General features: G+C 46.7%; 1 protein-coding gene across 1 annotated transcript in view; it reads right to left on the reverse strand.

Annotated features, from left to right (window-relative positions):
- The window catches only part of SLC6A2 (solute carrier family 6 member 2), a 378,218-nt gene that overhangs the window by 90,320 nt on the left and 264,653 nt on the right, over positions 1-23,245 (reverse strand). The window contains exons 13-15 of the mRNA XM_075325426.1: positions 19,430-19,568; positions 16,675-16,809; positions 12,710-12,813 (exon numbers count right to left, since the gene is read on the reverse strand). Coding sequence (XP_075181541.1) covers positions 12,710-12,813; positions 16,675-16,809; positions 19,430-19,568 — 378 coding nt within the window. The remainder of the gene's footprint in view (positions 1-12,709; positions 12,814-16,674; positions 16,810-19,429; positions 19,569-23,245) is intronic.

A 23,245-nucleotide genomic window follows, 5' to 3' on the forward strand; every position in this document is an offset into this window, starting at 1 on the left:
CAAGTTCCTCTTTGATGATACCAGCCCATACCAGTACCCCACCTCCACCTTGCTGGCGTCTGGGTCGGAGTGGAGCTCTCTGCCCTTTACTGATCCAGCCTCTGGCCCATCCATCTGGCCAATCCAGAGTCACTCTCGTTTCATCAGTCCATAAAACCTTTGAAAAATCAGTCTTAAGATATTTCTTGGCCCAGTCTTGACGTTTTATCTTATGTTTCTTGTTCAGAGGTGGTAGTTTTTCAGCCTTCCTTACCTTGGCCATGTCCCATAGCACACCTTGTGCTTTTTCATACTCCAGTAATGTTGCAGCTCTGAAATATGGCCAAACTGGTGGCAAATGGCATCTTGGCAGCTTCACACTTGATATTCCTCAATTCATGGGCAGTTATGTTGCGCCTTTTTTGCCCAACACCCTTCTTGCGACCTTGTTGGCTATTTGCCATGAAACGCTTGATTGTTCGGTGATCACGCTCCAAAAGTTTGGCAAATTCAAGAGACTGCTGCATTCCTCTGCAAGACATCTCACAATTGTGGACTTTTCAGAGCCCGTCAAATCTCTCTTCTGACCCTTTTTGCCAAAGGAAAGGAAGTTGCCTAATAATTAAGCACACCTTATATAGGGTGTTGATGTCATTACACCGCACCCCTCCTCATTACAGAGATGCACATCACCTGATTTACTTAATTGATAGTTGGCTCTCAAGTCAAGGAGCAATCTCGGGATGTTAGGAAATGCTGGGATAAGCCACAGGTGAGAGTGTGAGGTGGTGACTCCCCCTCTCCGTCACTATGGCCTTCCTGATACATCTCTCCTGGTTTTCCCTCTGTGTTGCGTTGCACACTGGAAATTCGCTCACCCAGACCCCAGACTTGACACTGGGAGAGGGAGTGTGCTCTCTCTCCCATCAAATTGGCTCCCTCGTGACATCATCATGAGGATCCGATCATTGCCATTGTAACCTGAGGTTGTCATTACAATCTCCAGGAATGCAAGCTTGTTAGACAATGCCAAGAACATGATATAAGCGGCTTCTGTCAGTGCAGGACTAATATTTATAATGAATTGCAATGCATTATATCAGTAAGCAAAATACTGAAAGAAAGAAGGAAAAAAAAAAAAAAGGAAAAGCAATTTTAAATATAAAATTGTTAAATGATTTTAAAAAAAATCCCAATAAATCTATTTATGTAAAACCATAAAATAAACAAAAGTACAACACATTATTGGTATTTCCGCATTCAGAACAACCTGACCTATAAAATGGTCGCATCATTTAACCCCTTCAATGAAAAACAAAAAAGGGGCAAAAAACCTATGCGTTTCATAAAACTGCTGAACAAAAAGTGGAATAAAACGAGATAAAAATGGTATCTCTAAACAGGTGGTCTTGTTCCACAGTAAAAAAAAAAAAAAAAGCCAACACTCCAGCAGAAAATGAAAAAATATATATAATATTATCTATATCTATATATACCATATATCTATATCTATCATATATCTATATCTATCATATATCTATATCTATAATATACCCATCTATCTATATTTATTATATAATATATATATACACATATACACACATTATATATATATAAAATATATTATGTTTGTATGTGTGTATAATATATATATATATATATATATATATATATATATATATATATATATATATATATATATATATATATATATATATATATATATATATATATATATATATATATGTATATATTTGCGTCTGTCTGTGTCTCCAAAATTGTGTCCTTACGGTGACACAAAGCTGATTGGCCGCTGGGCTCGCCATGGCCCCGCCCCCCCGCACAGATTGGCCACTCGCCTCGCCTCGGCTCCGCCCCCCACGGATTGGTCGCTCGCCTCGGCCTGGCCCTGCCCTCCCCATGGATTGGCCACTCGCCCCGGCCCTCCGCACGCATCACCAGACATAACCTTGCGATGCTGGGATCTTGACGAAGCCGGTGAACGCTGGTAACCATTATACACATCGGGTAACTAAGGTCCCTTAGTTACCCGATGTGTATCATAGTTACCAGCGTACACCGGCTCCCGGTACACATGTGCAGGGAGCCGGCATTATACTCCTCTCCCCCCAGGACTACTCCTCCTATTATAGTCCTCCTATTATACTCCTCTCTGAGTATAATAGGAGAACTATTATAGCATGGGGAATGGAGCACGATGGGGTGCGCAGCATGGGGGATGTAGCACGATGGGGGATGGAGCACGATGGGGGGTGGGCAGCATGGGGGATGGAGCACGATGGGGGGTGCGCAGCATCGGGGATGGAGCACGATGGGGGGTGCGCAGCATCGGGGATGGAGCACGATGGGGGGTGCGCAGCATGGGGGATGGAGCACGATGGGAGGTGCGCAGCATGGGGGATGGAGCACGATGGGGGGTGCGCAGCATGGGGGATGGGGCACGATGGGGGGTCCACACCTCCCCCCAACACACAACACACACACACACATACTGGGAACCACAAACACCGCCATACACAGACACACACAGACAACACCGCACACAGACAACACCCAAACACCGCAGCATACATAAATATACGCACATACCGCACAACACACATTGCACAAAAAACATACCTCCCCCAAAACACACCACACCAACCGCGCAACACACACACACACAACGCTACAGACACACAGCGCTCCACAAACAACGCAACACACATACAACACCGCTCTCACCCCCCGCCACACCCAGACAACACCCAGAACATGTACAGCGCCCTACACAAACACTTGGCAACTACACACAACAACATCTATCTATCTATCTATAACACACGCACGCACACATACATACATTATATACTGTGTGTATAGACACACAAGGTGTATAATATTATATTAGCTCTCAGAATATAGCCATGCCAAAAGAATTATTTTTTCTATAACAGATTTTATTATGCAAAGTAAGCAAAACAAAAATAACTATTTAAACATGGCATCATTGTAATTGTATTGAACCAAAGTATAAAGCCTTCTTATCACATGGTAGACAACAACAACAAACACCGCAGCAACAACAACAACAACAAAAATGAATTGCTGTTGTATGTTAATTCTGCCTATTAAGAATTGAAATAGAAAGCGATCAAAAAAAGATTGTGTCCAAAAAAGGTACTAATAAAAAATGTCAACTTTTCCCACAAACAACAAGCCCTTACATTACTCTTTGGGTAGAAATACAGAAAAATTATAAAGGCATTAGATTCAAAAGATATGCCTTGACGTTGGTTGTTGGGCTCACATAAAACTGGCCTTTTATGCCAAGTATCTCAATTTTTATATGTATTTTCTTAGCAATAATGCATTACTTATCAGCAGTCCCTTGTATAAGTCTTTGGATTTACCAGAAAGAAACGAGATAGGATGATGAAACTTTACATTTATTCCACATACTCTCCACTGATGACAACACACTTCTCACATTGGTATTCCAAGTTCTGTAAGCCTAGTGTGACACCCTGGCCAGCCAGGTAGTCACAGAAAGAGTTAAACCTCCTTGGTACCACCTGATCCCACACTGGTCCAGTGAGGCAGCAACACCCTCCCCCCAGTGTAGCACCTGAAAAGAGCAGGAGGGGAAGAGTTGAGAGTTAGTCGGTGGAAGGAGAGAGAGGAGAGCAGACAGGGGCTGCAGCTCTTGTGCTGCTGGGAAAGTGAAGCAAAGAAAAAGCAGAGTTCTTGGAGCTGAAGTGGAGAGTAGGCTCAGGGGAACCCGTAGTGGACCGGGGCAGGGTAGTGGCCCGCCGGTAGTGTGCACGGGACCCCGGACTTGTGCAAAGAGAGGACTTCCCCTGTCCAAAACAGAGGTGACTCATTGCTGGAGTGCAGGAAAGAGAGGGCCCTGCTTTTTGTACCGGGTGTGGGATCCGAACACCCCCGTACCAAAGGCCCACGGACACTGGCAAGTTCTAGTTAAGTACTCGACTCTGTGAGAGTTATTGCATCGACCACCGAGTACAGCACCATCCCCCGGTCCGACGGAGTGCGCCGGTCCCTGCAGCCGCCATCTCCCCAGCACCCCATCACCAGGCCCCGTGGCATCCATCCCTACCCAAGGAGGGTTAATAACATCCGGCTGCTAGCCCAACGCCCCGGGTGCTCACCAAAGCAGCGGTGGTACTCCCATTATTACCACATAGTGTGGGTGGCGTCACGGACTTATCACCCAAAATCCCCACACAACGTTAACCCCCTTTCAATTGAAGTGACCACGAGACCCCCGGGTCCAGAGACCCTCGAGCCACCCACAGAAGATCCGGATCCGAGCAGCTCGGCTGCTGCGAGCGGGGCAGTACACTAGCAAAAAGAAGGATTTCAGTTGTGCCTCAAACCAGGCATCCGTAGCAGCCATGGCATCAGAAATGGTGTGAAATTTGGTGCCCTTGAGGTGTTTCTTCAGGTTTGAAAACAAATGATAGTCAGAGGGAGCTAGATCTGGTGAATAAGGTGGGTGGTCAACCAGCTGGAAGCCCAGCTCTGCTAGTTTTGCCGTGGTCACTTGTGCAGTGTGAGCGGAGGTGTTGTCTTGCAGGAACAAATTTCCTTTGGACAGTTTGCTGGACCTTTTGGCCCTCAAAACTGCCTTCAATTGGTTCAAAATTGCAATGATACCTTGCATTGATGGTGGAACCCTTTTGAAGGTAGTCCACTAGCAGCACGCCCTCCTTATCCCAGAACACAGACGTCATCACCTTAGTGGCTGATTTTTTGCACCCTGAACTTCTTTGGACGAGGAGAACCACTGTGCCTCCAATCTTTTGACTGCTCCTTGTTTTCAGTGTCAAACAAATAAATCCAGGTCTCCTCCTTAGTGACCAGTCGATCCAGGAAGTTCTTATCAGTCTGGAAACACTGACAAATGGACCGGGAAGTTTTTACTCGCATGCTTCTCTGATCTGTTGTCAAACATTTGGTAACCCACTTTGCAGATCGCTTCCTCATGTCCAAATGTTCATGGATAATGACACAAATGTGGCACCCCAGGGTTGCCACAGTAACAACACAAAGGGTTAACTCCCCACACACAACACCAAGACCTCCTGGCCAGAAGGGGGAGACCAAGCTGCTTCCCTGTATATTCTGGTGGGGGGGGAGGAAATGGTCGGAAGTAGTTTCAGTTTGGAAGTTCAGTGCAGAGCACTGAGGAGAAAGGATCTGCAGGTTGGAAGCTGGCTTTAGCTCACCTCAGGATCCACTGACCAATTCCAGGCCTAGCTGAGTGTCTGAGGAAAGGAGAAAGGGTACACAGAGGAACATTCCTGGGAGGCAGAGGATTGCTTGCTCATCCCAGTGGAGCACACAGAACGGATGCTGGATCCGAGACTGCAGGTTACAGACTGCACAGTGAACACCAGAGAAGTGAGGATTCCACATTCTCTATCTGTACCACAGACACAAGCAACAAACGCAGAGTTCAGGAACATACAAGTAAGGACTCGAGTTGCCTGTCAGGTCGGTACCTAGGAGCAGAGCACAGCCGGCTGCATAGTTCACACTGCAGCAGGGCCACACATACACAGTGCAGGCAAGGAAGCCAAAATGGCCCGGTTCTGGGTATCTCCTTAACCCCTGGCGACACAACTTTGGCGTCACGAACAGGATGCGGACTGGACCCGGCTGCAACCCGGGTGACGTGTGCCTGTAAAGACTTATTGCATCGCATAAAAGACTTGAACTGTGAATTGTTGCAACAAAGAACGGACTTTAAACTTTGCAAAGATACCTGGAAAAATCCAAAAACATCATTGGTAAAATTTTCCAGGCGTCATCTTTAATCGCGCCATTAGCTGCTACGCGCGGGAAAACATCGCGCCTAAACTAAGACTCCGCCCACCGCTTGCAGAGGAGGTGCGCTCGGTGCTGCGACCCGAACGAAAACGCAGAAAAGTGTCCCAGGCTTGCTGTCAAGAAGACTGGTGAAATTAACTAAGGGGGCGCAAAGATGTCGCAGCAGGGAGACGCTGTTGTACCCGGCGGTGCAGCAGCACCTATCATGCCGTTCCTGATGCCGTACACCCCGGGTGCAGTGTGGCTGCCGCAGTACTCAGGTGAGCCCAACACACTTAATGACTTTATCGGAAAGCTAAAAATCTACTACAGCATGTACCCCCTGACAGAAGCTCAGCGTGTTGGTATGCTTATGGGACAGTTAACTGGCAATGCCCAGCGGGAGGCTACATCCTGGCCGGACGATGCAAAGGACACTGTAGAGCATCTAATAGCTGGACTAAAAGCAGCTTTTGAATCCACTGCTGGCAGCCGGGCTAAAATGAGGTTCTTTGGATGCAAGCAAAAACCTAGAGAGAGCGCAAGAGACTTTGCCTTAAACTTGCAGGAGGCGCTCAGAGCACTTAAATTAGCAGAACCTGCCTTAGCCCCTGGAGCAGATAAGCTGCTGATAGACCAATTCCTGGATGGACTCTCATCCCCTTCCCACCGGGGACAACTGAGCATGATGGTGATCCAGGATCCAGGACTAACATTTGCCCAGCTAAAGGATAGAGCCATCCGCCTCCAGCAGGTGGAGGAGCCGCAGGATATAGACTCTGTTCAACACCTTACAGTGGCACCCCAGCAGCCAGTAATGCCGGTGACATCGGCCATGTCAGCGGCTGCTGCTAACCACCTTCAGCCCATCACTAATGAGGCTCTCCATCAAAAGCTTGATGCTCTGACAGACACTGTTGCTTCCATGGCTAGAATCGTCCAGGAGCTGCGTGGATCCAAGTCTGCACCCAAGATTGAGCTGGCGACCAGCAAGGAGGATGTCCCGTGGATGAGGCCTAGGAGATACCAAGCGACGAGAGGATGACCCAGCGACCGCTACCAGCCGGATGGACAGCCCATTTGCCGCCGTTGCAATGAGCCAGGTCACTTTGCCCGTGAATGTGCTTTAAATGGGGATCCCCTGGGGAGGCAGGCCGCTCCTCAGGAATAAACTCTCAAGGTCCTTCACCCTGGCACGACAAGTATGTGGGGGGACGTCCAGTCATCCCCATCGTGCTGGATGGCATTCCGCTCAACGCCTTGCTGGACACTGGTTCCCAAATATCATCAATTCCGCATGTCCTTTATAAGAGGTACTGGGCTGATTCAGACGTTAGCAGTGGTCCATCTAATGTTGCATTGAATATATGGGCTAGCAATGGTGAATTAGTACCACAGGTTGGTTTCAGAGAAATGACCATTAAGATTGGGAGAGTAGAATTGCAGAATCAGGGTATTATCATTGTTGATGTTGACCGACGAGAACGTGAACCAACTATGCTGCTAGGAATGAATGTAATTGAAAATTGTTTTGCAGAGGTAATTACTGTCTTGCAGCAGATCGTCGAGACTGCCAAACCTGGGCAACAGAGACTCCTGCAGAAGGAAATTAAAGCCTTGATGCTGAAGCAGCAGGTAGAAGTGTCAGGAGGTGAAATTGGCAGTGCAAGGGTAAGTGACCCAATACCTATTGTAATTCCTCCCAAAACAGAAATGCTGGTCTGGTGTAGAGCCGCAATAGGCATCAGAGGGCGAGACTATCAGGCCCTGGTAGAACCTGTGTACTCAGACAGTAGGCCCACTGTATTGACGGCCAGAGGAATAGTTGAGGTACACAGGGGAAGAGTGCCAATACGCCTTCTAAATTGTGGGGAAGATGAGGTCACCCTACCTAAGTATGCTACCATGGCTAAGCTATATACGGTTGATAACAACGCCATCACCACCGTTGAGCCCTTGAAGCCGTCAAGTCAGGCGGAAGACAATGGCTCAGAGGGAAAGCTGGAGGATTGGTGCCAAAAGCTACATGTAGGTACCAATTCTACACCCTCCCATCAAAAGCATGGAGTATACAGGGTAGTGAAAGAATATGAACAAATATTCAGCAAACACCCATTAGACTTTGGGCAGATCAAAGGGGTAGAGCACACTATACCCACAGGTAACCATCCACCCATAAAGGAGAGGTATAGACCAGTACCACCAGCTCACTACCAATGCGCCAAAGACATGCTCAAAGAAATGAAAGAAGCAGGGGTAATAAGAGACAGTTGTAGCCCCTGGGCAGCCCCACTAGTGCTAGTTAAGAAAAAAGATGGGACCATGAGGATGTGTGTAGACTACAGACGGATCAACCGCATTACACACAAGGATGCATACCCATTACCTAGGATAGAAGAGTCATTGGCTGCATTAAAATCCGCTACTTACTTTTCCACCCTAGATCTGACTAGTGGGTATTGGCAAGTTCCTGTGGCAGAGGCTGATAAGGAGAAGACAGCATTCACCACGCCGATGGGCCTCTGTGAGTTCAATTGTATGCCGTTTGGACTCTGCAACGCACCTGGAACCTTCCAGCGACTGATGGAGTGCTGCCTAGGACATAAGAACTTTGAAACTGTCCTCCTGTACCTGGATGACGTCATAGTCTACTCCAAGACCTATGAACAGCATCTACAAGACCTGGCAGAAGTGTTTGAAGCCTTATCTGGATACGGCATGAAAATCAAGCCATCCAAGTGTCACCTTCTAAAGCCAAGGGTACAGTACCTGGGACATGTCGTGAGCTCAGAAGGGGTAGCACCAGATCCTGAAAAAGTTACCGTGATCAGAGATTGGCCAAGACCCACCAGCGTGAAAGAGGTGAGGCAATTCCTGGGACTGGTGGGCTACTATAGAAGATTTATAAAAGGGTTCACAAAGCTAGCAGCTCCCCTACAAGACATCCTGGTAGGACAGTCAAAGACGTCTGCAGCCCGAAATCCTCCTTTCCAGTGGAGTGATGAGAGAGAAGAGTCCTTTAAGAAGTTGAAGTGGGCACTGACAGGAGAAGAGATCCTGGCATATCCAGATTACCATCAACCCTTCATTTTGTACACGGATGCCAGCAATGTAGGACTGGGAGCAGTATTGTCTCAAAAGCAGGAAGGCAAAGAGAAAGTTATTGCCTTTGCAAGCAGGAAGCTCCGGCCTACAGAAAGAAACCCAGAGAATTACAGCTCCTTCAAGTTAGAACTACTGGCAGTAGTTTGGGCTGTAACAGAGCGTTTCAAACACTACCTGGCAGCTGCAGAATTTACCATCTTTACTGACAACAATCCATTGACCCACCTGGACTCTGCAAAATTAGGTGCACTGGAACAGCGATGGATAGCCCGACTGTCAAACTACAACTTTGTCATCAAGTACAGGGCAGGCCACAAGAATGGGAATGCAGATGCCTTAACCTGGATGCCACACTCGGGGAACGTGGAAGAGGAACCGGAGGGACTGGAAGAAATTGAGCTGCCGGCCTTCACCATCCTAAGGTGGGACAGTATCAACCGAGTGTCTACCAAAAACAACAGCAGGCAAACCTCAACCCATTAGCACACCACGGATGGGCTGACACACAAGACAGCGATCCAGCTGTGAAGCTAGTGAAAGAACTGCTTACACAACAAGGTGCATACCCTAATCAGAATGCCCCAGCTGAGACACAACATCTCTGGAAAGAGAGAGGTAAATTGTTCCTGTACCAAGGGAAGCTCTGTAGAAGGCACACCAATCCAAAAACATGAGTTGGTCTGGCAGATCATCGTGCCCAAGAGAGACGTCAAGATGGTTCTGGAAGCTTACCACGACGGTGTTGGTCATTTTGGTTGGAAAAAGTTGGAAGTGCTCTTAAGAGAAAGATTCTACTGGGTTGGCATGAGAAAATCAATTGAAGATTGGTGTAGAAAATGTGGACCGTGCAACCTCAGAAGAAAGGATCAACAGAACCAGAGAGCTCCACTCCAGTCCATAGTAACCAAGCAACCACTCGAGCTAGTCGCATTAGACCACGTCAAGTTGTCACCAAGCCGGTCCGGCTATGTCTATGCCTTAACCATCGTGGACCATTACTCACGCTTCTTAGTGGTGGTACCCGTGAAAGACCTTACAGCTAGAACAGCAGCTAAAGCATTCCAGACGTACTTTTGCAGACCCCAGGGTTACCCAGAACAAGTCCTTGCAGATCAAGGTCCAGCTTTCGAATCACAGATCTCCCAAGAATTCTGCAACATGTATGGCTGTAAAAAGATCCGCACAACAGCATACCATCCCCAAACAAATGGCTTATGTGAGAAGATGAACCATATTGTGATTGACCTGTTGAAGACCTTACCAGAGTCAGAAAGAAATCAATGGCCAGAGAAGTTGCCAGACCTAGTGGACTTGTACAATCATGTCCCGGTGAGTTCTACAAACTGCACCCCCGCTTACCTCATGCGTGCAAGGCCCGGTAAACTGCCAATTGATCTAGATATGGGAATTCTGAAGCCAGATGCAGAAGTTCAAGAATCCAATTGGGATACCCTACGTCAGCAGCAGTATCGCCAAGTACAAGAGTGTGTAGAGAAAAGTCTCCAACAAGCTAGGGGAAGACAGGAGAGAACCTTCAACCAGCATGCTCTAGCAACCCCATTGCAACCTGGTGACCAAGTTCTCAAGAGGAAACGGCGCACAAACAAATTGGATAATCAGTGGGAAACCACCCCATATACAGTCTTACCATCCAGTATGGATAATCCCAAAGTGTGTCTAATCAGTAAGGATAAAGGAAGGACATCAGCTGTCGTGTCAAGAGATCAACTCAAACCGTGTCCTGAAACCCTGAAGACACCAGAAGTCACCTTACCCATACAGGTACAACCTGTCAAGAAGGAAGAAGATGTATTCCATACAGTCTTAGGAGATTTCCCAAAAACATGGCCAAATTACTATGGAGCAGTAGTAGTCCCAATGATCGCCTTCCCTCAAGTGGTGGAACCAACATCAGAATCCATACCACAAGAAGTCTCAAGACAAGAAGAACTGGAAGTTGAAACCGTAGAGGAAGAACAGATTCCTGGTCGCAGTGAGCTTGCCAGTCCTACAGTCAGCCCCCTATCCTCACAAGTACCAGAAACACCAAATAGGTACACTTCCACCCACACCATTATGCTAAGTACACCCAGTACACCAGCAGTACGCAGGTCACAGCGTAGTACTCAGGGTCAGATACCAGCAAGATATAAATACTAATGTGGAATTGCATATAAAATGTACATATGTTATAATGTTTATATGAAAAACCGTAACAGTTTAGTGTACAGAAAAGGTGAGAGAAGAGTGGTGTAAGGTGGCAGCACGGAGAGTTACAACTTGATCACATTGTTGGTGGCCCGAGGGCCGTGAGGCCTACTGCACTTATGACCAGAGTAGACACCTTTAAGAAGCGTTTGGTTGTTTAAATGTTTTATATAATTGCAACGTTAAGACCAATAAGCCCAGTACCTACAGAGACTATACTGTATGAACACTTCTATATTTTTGAACATTTTGGACTCTTTTTGAGCTTTAAGGTTTTTGTATTTTTTCCTTTTGAGACTCTGTATATATATAATTGTTGTGATAACTTGTTTGTTTGTTTCACAGTCCCGGAGTACTGTTCTTCACTAAGGGGGAATGTGGCACCCCAGGGTTGCCACAGTAACAACACAAAGGGTTAACTCCCCACACACAACACCAAGACCTCCTGGCCAGAAGGGGGAGACCAAGCTGCTTCCCTGTATATTCTGGTGGGGGGGAGGAAATGGTCGGAAGTAGTTTCAGTTTGGAAGTTCAGTGCAGAGCACTGAGGAGAAAGGATCTGCAGGTTGGAAGCTGGCTTTAGCTCACCTCAGGATCCACTGACCAATTCCAGGCCTAGCTGAGGGTCTGAGGAAAGGAGAAAGGGTACACAGAGGAACATTCCTGGGAGGCAGAGGATTGCTTGCTCATCCCAGTGGAGCACACAGAACGGATGCTGGATCCGAGACTGCAGGTTACAGACTGCACAGTGAACACCAGAGAAGTGAGGATTCCACATTCTCTATCTGTACCACAGACACAAGCAACAAACGCAGAGTTCAGGAACATACAAGTAAGGACTCGAGTTGCCTGTCAGGTCGGTACCTAGGAGCAGAGCAGAGCACAGCCGGCTGCATAGTTCACACTGCAGCAGGGCCACACATACACAGTGCAGGCAAGGAAGCCAAAATGGCCCGGTTCTGGGTATCTCCTTAACCCCTGGCGACACACAAACACATTCACGGGAAATCCCCATGATGTCTGCTATTGCTTTAGCTGAAATTCGTGGATTCTCCAGTATGAGGTTGTACACAGCATCGCCGATCTCCGGAACAGCCACTCTCGGTCGTCCAGGACGTTCCCCATCATTGGTGCTGAAGTGGCCCGTTTTAAATTTGGCAACCCTTAACTGTGGGATATGAAGGGCATTGATCCCCAAATGTCTGCGACATATCAACATGAATATCCTTTGCGGACTTTCCTTGCAGAAACAAGAATTTTATCCCTCCTCTGCTCTCAGTTGCTGTGAATATCGCATTAGACTCCTCCATATTGTTTTCTCGCATGCGTAGAACACTGTTGCCATAAGCAACAAACACAAATTTTTGAAAACATATATTAGACACATAAGGGTTTCATGTGATGTAACATTTGTTACCATAGAAACAAAGATCACAAAGCCAAAGACTTATCAGCAATCCTGACATGGATTTTCAGAATAAGCATACCACCTTCATTAGGTACACATCTAATAATGTATGCAACCGGTATTGTGACAGATCTGCTTTAGCTTAAATTATAAAGAAAGGCAATTGTGACCTACCTGTAACAGTTGTTATCAAATTTATTGTAGCTGGCAAATGCAATAAGAACTCCAAATCCTGCACCAAGTGAGTAAAAGATTTGTGTGGCAGCATCTATCCATACCTAAAAAGAATAGAAAGAAATGTAGCCTAGTCACAAACAATCACATCTGAAGAAGGTCAGAAAATAGCACAACTACACCTCCTTTATAATTAAAAAACATATATGTCTACCAATAAACATGTGTAAAGGTCCCGTTACACGCAACGACATCGCTAACGAGATATCGCTGGGGTCACGTAATTCGTGACGCACATCCGGTGTCGTTAGAGTCGTTGTTGCGTGTGACAACTACAAGCGACCGCTAACGATCCCAAAAACGGCAAAAATCGTTGATTGTTGACACATCGTTCCTTTCCCAAATATCGTTGCTTATTTGGGACGCAGGTTGTTAGTCGTTCCTGAGGTAGCATACATCGCTACGTGTGACACCCTGGGAATGATGAACAACAGCGTTCCTGCATCCTCCAGCGAGGAGGAGGAAGGGAAGAAGGGAAAGGAAGGGAAGAAGGGAAAGGAAGGGAAGAAGGGAAAGGAAGGGAAGAAGGGAAAGGAAGGGAAGAAGGGAAAGGAAGGGAAGAAGGGAAAGGAAGGGAAGAAGGGAAAGGAAGGGAAGAAGGGAAAGGAAGGGAAGAAGGGAAAGGAAGGGAAGAAGGGAAAGGAAGGGAAGAAGGGAAAGGAAGGGAAGAAGGGAAAGGAAGGGAAGAAGGGAAAGGAAGGGAAGAAGGGAAAGGAAGGGAAGAAGGGAAAGGAAGGGAAGAAGGGAAAGGAAGGGAAGAAGGGAAAGGAAGGGAAGAAGGGAAAGGAAGGGAAGAAGGGAAAGGAAGGGAAGAAGGGAAAGGAAGGGAAGAAGGGAAAGGAAGGGAAGAAGGGAAAGGAAGGGAAGAAGGGAAAGGAAGGGAAGAAGGGAAAGGAAGGGAAGAAGGGAAAGGAAGGGAAGAAGGGAAAGGAAGGGAAGAAGGGAAAGGAAGGGAAGAAGGGAAAGGAAGGGAAGAAGGGAAGGGAAGGGAAGAAGGGAAGGGAAGAAGGGAAGGGAAGAAGGGAAGGGAAGAAGGGAAGGGAAGAAGGGAAGGGAAGAAGGGAAGGGAAGAAGGGAAGGGAAGAAGGGAAGGGAAGAAGGGAAGGGAAGAAGGGAAGAGAAGAAGGGAAGGGAAGAAGGGAAGAAGGGAAGGGAAGAAGGGAAGGGAAGAAGGGAAGGGAAGAAGGGAAGGGAAGAAGGGAAGGGAAGAAGGGAAGGGAAGAAGGGAAGGGAAGAAGGGAAGGGAAGGAGGGAAGGGAAGGAGGGAAGGGAAGGAGGGAAGGGAAGGAGGGAAGGAGGGAAGGAGGGAAGGGAAGGAGGGAAGGAGGGAAGGGAAGGAGGGAAGGAGGGAAGGGAAGGGGGCAAGGGAAGGGAAGGGAAGGAGGGAAGGAGGGAAGGAGGGAAGGGAAGGGAAGGTGGGAAGGGAAGGGAAGGGAAGGAGGGAAGGGAAGGGAAGGGAAGGGAAGAAGGGAAGGGAAGGGAAGGGAAGAAGGAAAGGGAAGGGAAGAAGGGAAGGGAAGAAGGGAAGGGAAGAGGAGGAGGAGTTGTTCGCCGGCCACAGCGACATCGTTAGGAAGGCATGTGCGTGTGACGTGTCGCAGCATGTAAAGCGGCCTTTAGAGCTAGATATGGGCGGACCGGTTCGCAGGACTCAGTAGTTGCTGTCGGTGGATCAGAGTCCGGTGGACCGATTTACCCATCTCCTTTTCTTGATGATCAAGGCTAACTTCGTGCAATATCAACCGTCTTCATTCACACACTGTGGCCTATTTCATCATTTGCATGGGAAAAGGTTTTCAAATTCACTTTTTGTTCATTGTCTTTTGGTATTCATTTACAATTTTTGTGCCAAATTTGTCAAAATATAAAATATAAATACATTTTGCGCACAATCAAAAATGCTCTTCATTGTTGTTTTAGACCCATTTTCGACTTTTCAGTGCAAAAGTTGCTTGTTTGGAAAAATTACAAAAAATTGTGCCAAAAATACCTGGCATAAAAGTTGCTCCAAGGGACGACTGAAGTGCATTTGCAACAAAGTTTGTGACTTTTTAAAAAGACGCACTTGATGAATCGACCAAAAATATATTTTCGTTGCGTTTCTTTTAAATTTGTACTTTAAAAAAAAAATAAATGAAATTATAGGTAAAAAAAAAAGCATATAAAATTTTAGTTAACTATAATTTTATGTATTTTTTTAATGCTTTTGTTAAACTATAATTTTGTGTGTTGTTGTCTATGTTTGTCATGGGCAGAATTTGTGGTTTTCAGATTTTGGCACAAGTTTCGCAACGTTTTAATGGAACGTGAAACTTTTTGTGCTTAAAAAGTCATACAGAAGGTTAGGGACAAAAATAAGGAGCTTTTTTTCTATTTTGTGCAAAATTAATGAACCACTTGCATCATTTTGAACTATTAGGTGCAAAATATGTCGACAGAAGACAAAAATGTTAATGTGTTTAAAAATAAAAAGACTCAGAAAATGAAGAATCGGGGATTTAGGTCTGTGCATAAAAATGTCAATAGTCACTGTATTTTTCCTTTTTTTTTTGCTGACAGGAGGTAAATTGTAAAGAAAAATAGGAAATGTGTCTTCTCACATCTTTTATTTTTTATCACCACAATGGACCACTAAAACATTTTATTTTAGACTGCATTTCCGTTTGCATAAAAATAATTTTTATATATAGGATTTTAATAGGGGTGCAGTGATGAGGCTGACCGTATGTTTTCTATGGAGCTTTTTATATTATTAATAATAAATATTAATAATAATAATGTTATTTTTTACCTTTGATATTTTTAATTTATTTACTTTATCATTTATTTTATACACTGTGTTCCCCCATAAGACCTTTGAGGGTGGGAAATTTAAACAGTCCATACTTTTTTTGCTGATTTCCCTAAAAACAACAACAAAAGAAAAAAAAAAAACACCCTAGCTGCAGGGAACTTTCAGCCTCCTGGCTTGCATGGCAAACCTGCCTTGGTTCCTTAGGACCCAGCAGCTCCTGTTCCCTCCCTACACCCAGTGATCATATGATCACTGGGTCCAGAGGAGGAAGAACTGTCAGTGCTCCCTAAACTATATACACAAGCCCTAGCTCAGCACTTTGTATATGGAGTAAACATGTATAAGTAGCAAATAGTATATGGGTAAATATGGTGATGCCATGTTTATCTTCTTTGGGAAGTCTGGCTGTGCCTGGCAACCGGCTCCCTGCCCTCACGTCTACATGATCTAGTGCCAGTTGCCTAGACTGCATTGACATTTTAGAATATTAGAGCACGTATAAGGGTGGACTGTTTGAGCCATTATATCTATGAAGTAGTTAAACAGTTTACCATTAGGGAAGATCGAATATCACTTCGCGAATATTCGACGAATAAGTAGCCGCTATGCGAATATTTGATGCGGAATGTAAGTCTATGGGGAGCCCGAATAGTTACTATTCGGCAACTATTCAGATTTCCATAGCCTTACATTGCGCATCGAATATTCGCAAATAGTCGAATAGTGGCGACCTATTCATTGAATATGTGTGTAGCCGAATATTGGAGGTATTCGATCATCCCTATTTACCATATTTGCCAGCATACATTGAGTGCAGTTTTCAGAAATTTAACATCTGTGGGCAGAGCTCAGCTCCACCTGCAAGGTTGTTAGTGGCAGATGATGGCTGAATAATACAGCCGTCATCTGCCAGAAAGATCTATTTACAAATTGCTTTATTTCTTTTTTTTTAGTTTTTAGACAAAAAAAGTTACTAAACTCCCATACCGTGCAAAAGATAAATATTTGGTCTCTAGTTACAATATTTTGGTTACAGAATATAATTGTGTTCAATTATACAAATTACCGTAAATTATAAAATCGCATCGAAATGACTTGTCCGGATACTCACCGTAGATTCCTTTAGTCTTTTGAAGTCTATATGAAGGTATGAACTTATGCCTTTGGAAGACCCTGGCAGCGTTATACCACGTATAAGGAGTACAAATAGCACCACATATGGGAGTGTTGCCGTTATCCATACTACCTAACAAGAAATATATAAAGCGTTCAATTAAAATTAACTTGGTTCCCCCAAAAATATACATTCAGTATATTTATTCTGCATTGTTGTGAGTCAATGTATTATTTTTCTGCATAAATGGGAAAGTTCCATCACATTTCGTGCTGGCAGAATGCTGATTGAGCAGAACTACAAAATGAAGAAGAATGAATGGCAATGTACAATCTGTAAGAATTGGGACACTTCCTAGACAGTAGTTCGGTCAGTATTTCATGGCCGCTGCATGGGAGTCCCGAAAACGGGCTCTGTCCTGTCATCATCTCAACTCCTTTTGATTATCCAGCCTGGCAATATGTTATGTGTCCAACACTCCACAACAATAACTGAAGAAGAGCCAGAGATGCCGTCCAGTAGTAGGTGGTTCTCAGGGCTCCCGTTCAGAGGCCACAGAACACTGTGACCCTAAGGGAATAAGTATATATGACATTTTTTAGGATCTTATGTTCTTCCAGGAGACTCAACAGTTATTGTAGAGATCTGAGGATGCATCATTGGCTATAAAACCATTCATCCCCTTGATAACCATGAAGCCCCACTGCTGCCTGACAACCATGAAGCCCTACTGCTGCCTGACAACCATGAATGCCCCACTGCTGCCTGACAACCATGAAGCCCTACTGCTGCCTGACAACCATGAAGCCCTACTGCTGCCTGACAACCATGAATGCCCCACTGCTGCCTGACAACCATGAAGCCCTACTGCTGCCTGACAACCATGAAGCCCTACTGCTGCCTGACAACCATGAATGCCCCACTGCTGCCTGACAACCATGAAGCCCTACTGCTGCCTGACAACCATGAAGCCCTACTGCTGCCTGACAACCATGAAGCCCTACTGCTGCCTGACAACCATGAATGCCCTACTGCTGCCTGACAACCATGAAGCCCCACTGCTGCCTGACAACCATGAATGCCCCACTGCTGCCTGACAACCATGAAGCCCCAATGCTGCCTGACAACCATGAATGCCTTACTGCTGCCTGACAACCATGAATGCCCCACTGCTGCCTGACAACCATGAATGCCCCACTGCTGCCTGACAACCATGAAGCCCTACTGCTGCCTGACAACCATGAATGCCCCACTGCTGCCTGACAACCATGAAGCCCTACTGCTGCCTGACAACCATGAAGCCCTACTGCTGCCTGACAACCATGAAGCCCTACTGCTGCCTGACAACCATGAATGCCCTACTGCTGCCTGACAACCATGAAGCCCCACTGCTGCCTGACAACCATGAATGCCTTACTGCTGCCTGACAACCATGAATGCCCCACTGCTGCCTGACAACCATGAATGCCCCACTGCTGCCTGACCGTTCCAGCATTAAGTTTTGTGATCCCTTGTCCCTGCATCATTAACATTGATCTCTGACTAATCCTAACCTTTGAAGGGAATCTATCAGTAGGATCAGATGAATCCTCCTAAGCTGTCTATATGGGCACATAAATCATAGAAAGGAGAATAAAAGGATCCCTTGATATCTGTGATCCGATGTCTTATTCTCGAGAAATTTATGTTTTTCTTAACATGTAAATGAGCTGTTAAGATCTGAGCCGGACATAGATCTCCCTGAGAATCTGCCTCCAGAGATTATATTAAATAAATGGGGACATTACCAGTGTGAGACATGTAATAACTGACAGTCTGCTCTTCTAATTTACATTTCTCACACGTAACACCTCCTTTCATTTACAATAATCTCTAGAGACAGATTCTCAGTGAGATCTGTGTCCGGCTCAGAGATCTTAACAGCTCATTTACATATTATGAAAAACATGAATTTCTCGGGAATTAGACAGCGGAACACAGATATCAAGGTATAATTTTATTCAACTTTCTAGGACCTACATGCCCATATAGACAACTTCAGAGAGCTGAACCTACTGACAGATTCCCTTTAAAGAGTCAATCAGGATTCCTCCTCATAGAAAGAGGGGTCATTCATTTTCTGAATGCCCACTGCAAAATTACAGATTTCCCTGGTTAGTGATAATGCTACATATTTTGAACTTTGTGGCAATTCTTATATTAAAAAGGAATCTGTCAGAAGGTTTTTGCTATGTAATCTGACAGCAGCATGATGTAGGGGCTTAGAACCAGATTCCAGCAATGTATCACTTGCTGTCATTTTAATAAAATCACCGTTTTCTCTGCTGCAAAGCTAGCAGAGCTCAGAATGCTGTGCTGTGTATAACCCCACCCATATCACTGATTGGCAGTTTTCCTTTGTGTACACTGAAGCTACCAATGAATGGTGGGGGCGGGGTTACACAGGAGCAGTTAACTAGGAAGCACAAAACACCTAGTCCTGTAGAGATATTCTCCTGCTGATAAAACACTGATATTAAAACAAGAGCACACAGTCTAGTAAGTGACACATCACTGGAATCAGACTCTCAGCCCTTACGTCATGCGGCTTTCAGATTACATAGCAAAATACTGCTGACAGATTCTCTTTAAAAATGAAAGACTGTTTTTGCTAATATGTTATGCGATATTTAAAACTAGGGTTACTTTCACAATGAATGTAGTGTCCCGCGCGTGCATATTTTTTTAATGTCCATCCTTTACAATTACATACTTTGCCTGACGTCTTCACTCCTTTCCAGAGGCTGAAAAAAAGCACTATAAGAACAACAACCAGGCAAATAGTGAGCTGCCATCGTGGATGTCCAAGGTCATGAAGTCCATTACTTTCATGTACACGCAGCACTTCACGGCTATGGGAACAGATAAAAAAAAAAAATACATTCAATTGGGATATTTTGATATTCTGTACATTAAACTATAAAAAGGCATATATTATGGTCTTATACTAAATTATAATATATATATATATATAGATATATATATATATATATATCTATATATATAATTGCCTTATTCTGTCTGTCTGTCTGTCTGTCTGTCTGTCTGTCTATCTGTCTGTCTGTCATGCTCCGAAATTGTGTCCTTACGGTGACACGAAGCTGATTGGCCGCTGGGCTCGCCATGGCCCCGCCCCCCCACACGGATTGGCCTCTCGCCCCGGCTCTCTGCAGGCCCCGCCCCCCTCACGCAATCCACGCTCGCTCTGGCCCAACTGACACGGAGCCCCGATTCCCAGGTGAGTACACACACACACACATCAGATCACACTCACTCTCACACACACCTCACACATCACAACATGCTGGGATATCGCTTGCTTCTACACCGGCTCCGTCAGGATCCCAGCAGCGCCACACATAACCTTGCGATGCTGGGATCTTCACGGAGGCCGTGAAAGCTGGTAACCATTATACACATCGGGTAACTAAGGTCCCTTAGTTACCCGATGTGTATCATAGTTAACAGTGTACAGCGGCTCACACTCACTCTCACACACACCTCACACACACATCACACACACATCACATCGCATCCACACATCAAGGTCCTGCAGCGCCGGAAAATACAGACACATAACAGCACACACACACATAACAGCACACACATACACACACACAAATCAGATCACACTCACACACACACACATCACATCGCATCCACATACTCACAACATCCTGGGATATCGCTTGCTTCTCGGCCTCGATACTGTGCTGTTGTGATCTTCCAGGACCTGCCGGAGGATCACATGGCCAGAAGCATGTGATATCCCCGGATGTTGTGAGTATAAGCGCGTATGTGCGATATCGTCAGTGTCTGTGTGTGTGAGTGGATGCGATCGGGTGTGTGTGAGTGGATGCGATCGGGTGTGTGTGAGTGGATGCGATCGGGTGTGTGTGAGTGGATGCGATCGGGTGTGTGTGAGTGGATGCGATCGGGTGTGTGAGTGTCGGCAGAGGAGCACGGCGTGCTGGAGGAGGCTGGGAGCAGAGAGGCTGATCATGGGGAAGGCTGGGAGGAGAGAGGCTGATGGTGGGGGAGGCTGGGACGAGGGAGGCTGATGCTGGTGGAGGCTGATGCTTGGGGAGGCTGGGAGCGGAAGGCTGATGCTGAGGGAGGCTGGGAGAGGGAGGCTGGGAGGAAGGAGGCTGGGAGGAGAGAGGCTGATCCTGGGGAAGGCTGGGAAGGGGAGGCTGATGCTGGGGGAGGCTGGAAGGAGAGAGGCTGGAAGGACAGAGGCTGATGCATGGGGAGGCTGATGCTGGGGGAGGCTGGAAGGAGAGAGGCTAATGCTGGTGGAGGCTGATGCTTGGGGAGGCTGATGCTGGGGGAGACTGGGAGGGGAAGGCTGATGCTGAGGGAGGCTGGGAGGAAGGAGGCTGGGAGGAGAGAGGCTGATCCTGGGGAAGACTGGGAACGGGAGGCTGATGCTGAGGGAGGCTGGAAGGAGAGAGGCTGATGCTGGGGGAGGCTGGAAGGAGAGAGGCTGATGCTGGTGGAGGCTGATGCTTGGGGAGGCTGATGCTGGGGGAGACTGGGAGCGGAAGGCTGATGCTGAGGGAGGCTGGGAGAGGGAGGCTGGGAGGAAGGAGGCTGGGAGGAGAGAGGCTGATCCTGGGGAAGGCTGGGAACGGGAGGCTGATGCTGAGGGAGGCTGGAAGGAGAGAGGCTGATGCTGGGGGAGGCTGGAAGGAGAGAGGCTGATGCTGGTGGAGGCTGATGCTTGGGGAGACTGATGCTGGGGGAGACTGGGAGCGGAAGGCTGATGCTGAGGGAGGCTGGGAGACGGAGGCTGGGAGGAAGGAGGCTGGGAGGAGAGAGGCTGATCCTGGGGAAGGCTGGGAAGGGGAGGCTGATGCTGAGGGAAGCTGGAAGGAGAGAGGCTGATGCTGGGGGAGGCTGGAATGAGAGAGGCTGAGGCTGGGAGGAGAGAGGCTGATGCTGGGGAAGGCTGATGCTGAGGGAGGCTGGGAGGGGAAAGCTGATGCTGGGGAAGGCTGGGAGGACGGAGGCTGGGAGGAGAGAGGCTGATCCTTGGAAGGCTGGGAGAGGGAGGCTGATGCTGGAGGAGGCTGGAAGGAGAGAGGCTGATGCTGGCGGAGGCTGATGCTGGGGAGGCTGGGAGAGGGAGGCTGATGCTGAGGGAGGCTGGGAGGAGGGAGGCTGGGAGAGGTAGGCTGAGAGAAGAGAGGCTGATGCACACACACACACACACACACACACACACACACGCGCACTGCACAACACACCACACACACACACACACACTGGGAACCACAAACAACTGCCCTACACAGACACCCACACATACAGACAACGCTGCACACACAGACAACGCTGCACACACAAACACCGCGGCACACACAAATATACGCACATACCGCACAACACACACATTGCTCAAAACATACCTCCCCCCAAAACACACCACACACACACAAACCGCGCAACACACACACAACGCTACAGACACACAGCGCTCCACAAACAACGCAACACACGCAACACACATACAACACCGCTCTCACCCCCCGTCACACCCAGACAACACCCAGAACATGTACAGCGCCTACACAAACACTTGGTAACTACAGACAACAACATCTCTCTATATATATATATATATATATATATAACAAAAATCATACATGAACTACACAATACGTAAATTCTAGAATACCCGATGCGTAGAATCGGGCCACCTTCTAGTATATATATATATATATATATTTTCGTATTTGGTACGAATAATTCAAAACACAAATATCTTTCTCTTTACCCATCACTAGAGACCAGTGGTTGATCAAAGGATTCCTCACCTTTTCTTTCATCGCCTGGGGTTTTTTTTCCTTTATTTGGATCAATATTCCAGGAGATAACATTGAACTGAATGGGCTAAAGTTTTCAAACTACCGGTATGTTATTTTGTTACTTGCTACCAGGGTGCGTCTCTCATAGGTTAAGTATGCCTGTGTAAGGAGACTTATGAGCCATGCAATTCTCATGGAAATGAGATACTTCTAATGGGTAACACTAGAGTCCAAGTCCTCTTTCACTCTGAAGAGGAAATTTGCATGTTTAATTTCTCAGAAGAGCATTCCATGGCTTATAAGCCTCCTCTTCCACTCTGAAGACACAAATTTGCATGTTTAGATCACGATTTCTCTGTGCAGAGCATCTTGCACACAGGTGATGCTCTGCCACGCCTTCCTGAACTACAGAGCCGACAGTGACGTGTTTCCTTGTGCAGAGCATGTTGCATATTTGGAGATGATCTGCTGTGTTTCTCTAAGCACTAGCTGTCAGGTTGCTTGACAGTATAGGATTCTATGCGGGTTTTAGGAGGTGCTTTTGTGGCGCCCCTGACCTGGTCAGGCACCACTGAGTACTGCACCCATGCTGGGGACAGTACAACACAGGTAATCCAGAAGGCTGACCGGGGTGTGGTACACAGGCGCATAGTGATCAGGTCTCACACATGTACCTATGAGAGGACCCCTGGGGATCCCAGGAGGGGGAAAAGCCTTCA

Source organism: Anomaloglossus baeobatrachus, chromosome 10, assembly GCF_048569485.1.
Source record: "Anomaloglossus baeobatrachus isolate aAnoBae1 chromosome 10, aAnoBae1.hap1, whole genome shotgun sequence".
Classification (NCBI taxonomy): Eukaryota; Metazoa; Chordata; class Amphibia; order Anura; family Aromobatidae; genus Anomaloglossus; species Anomaloglossus baeobatrachus.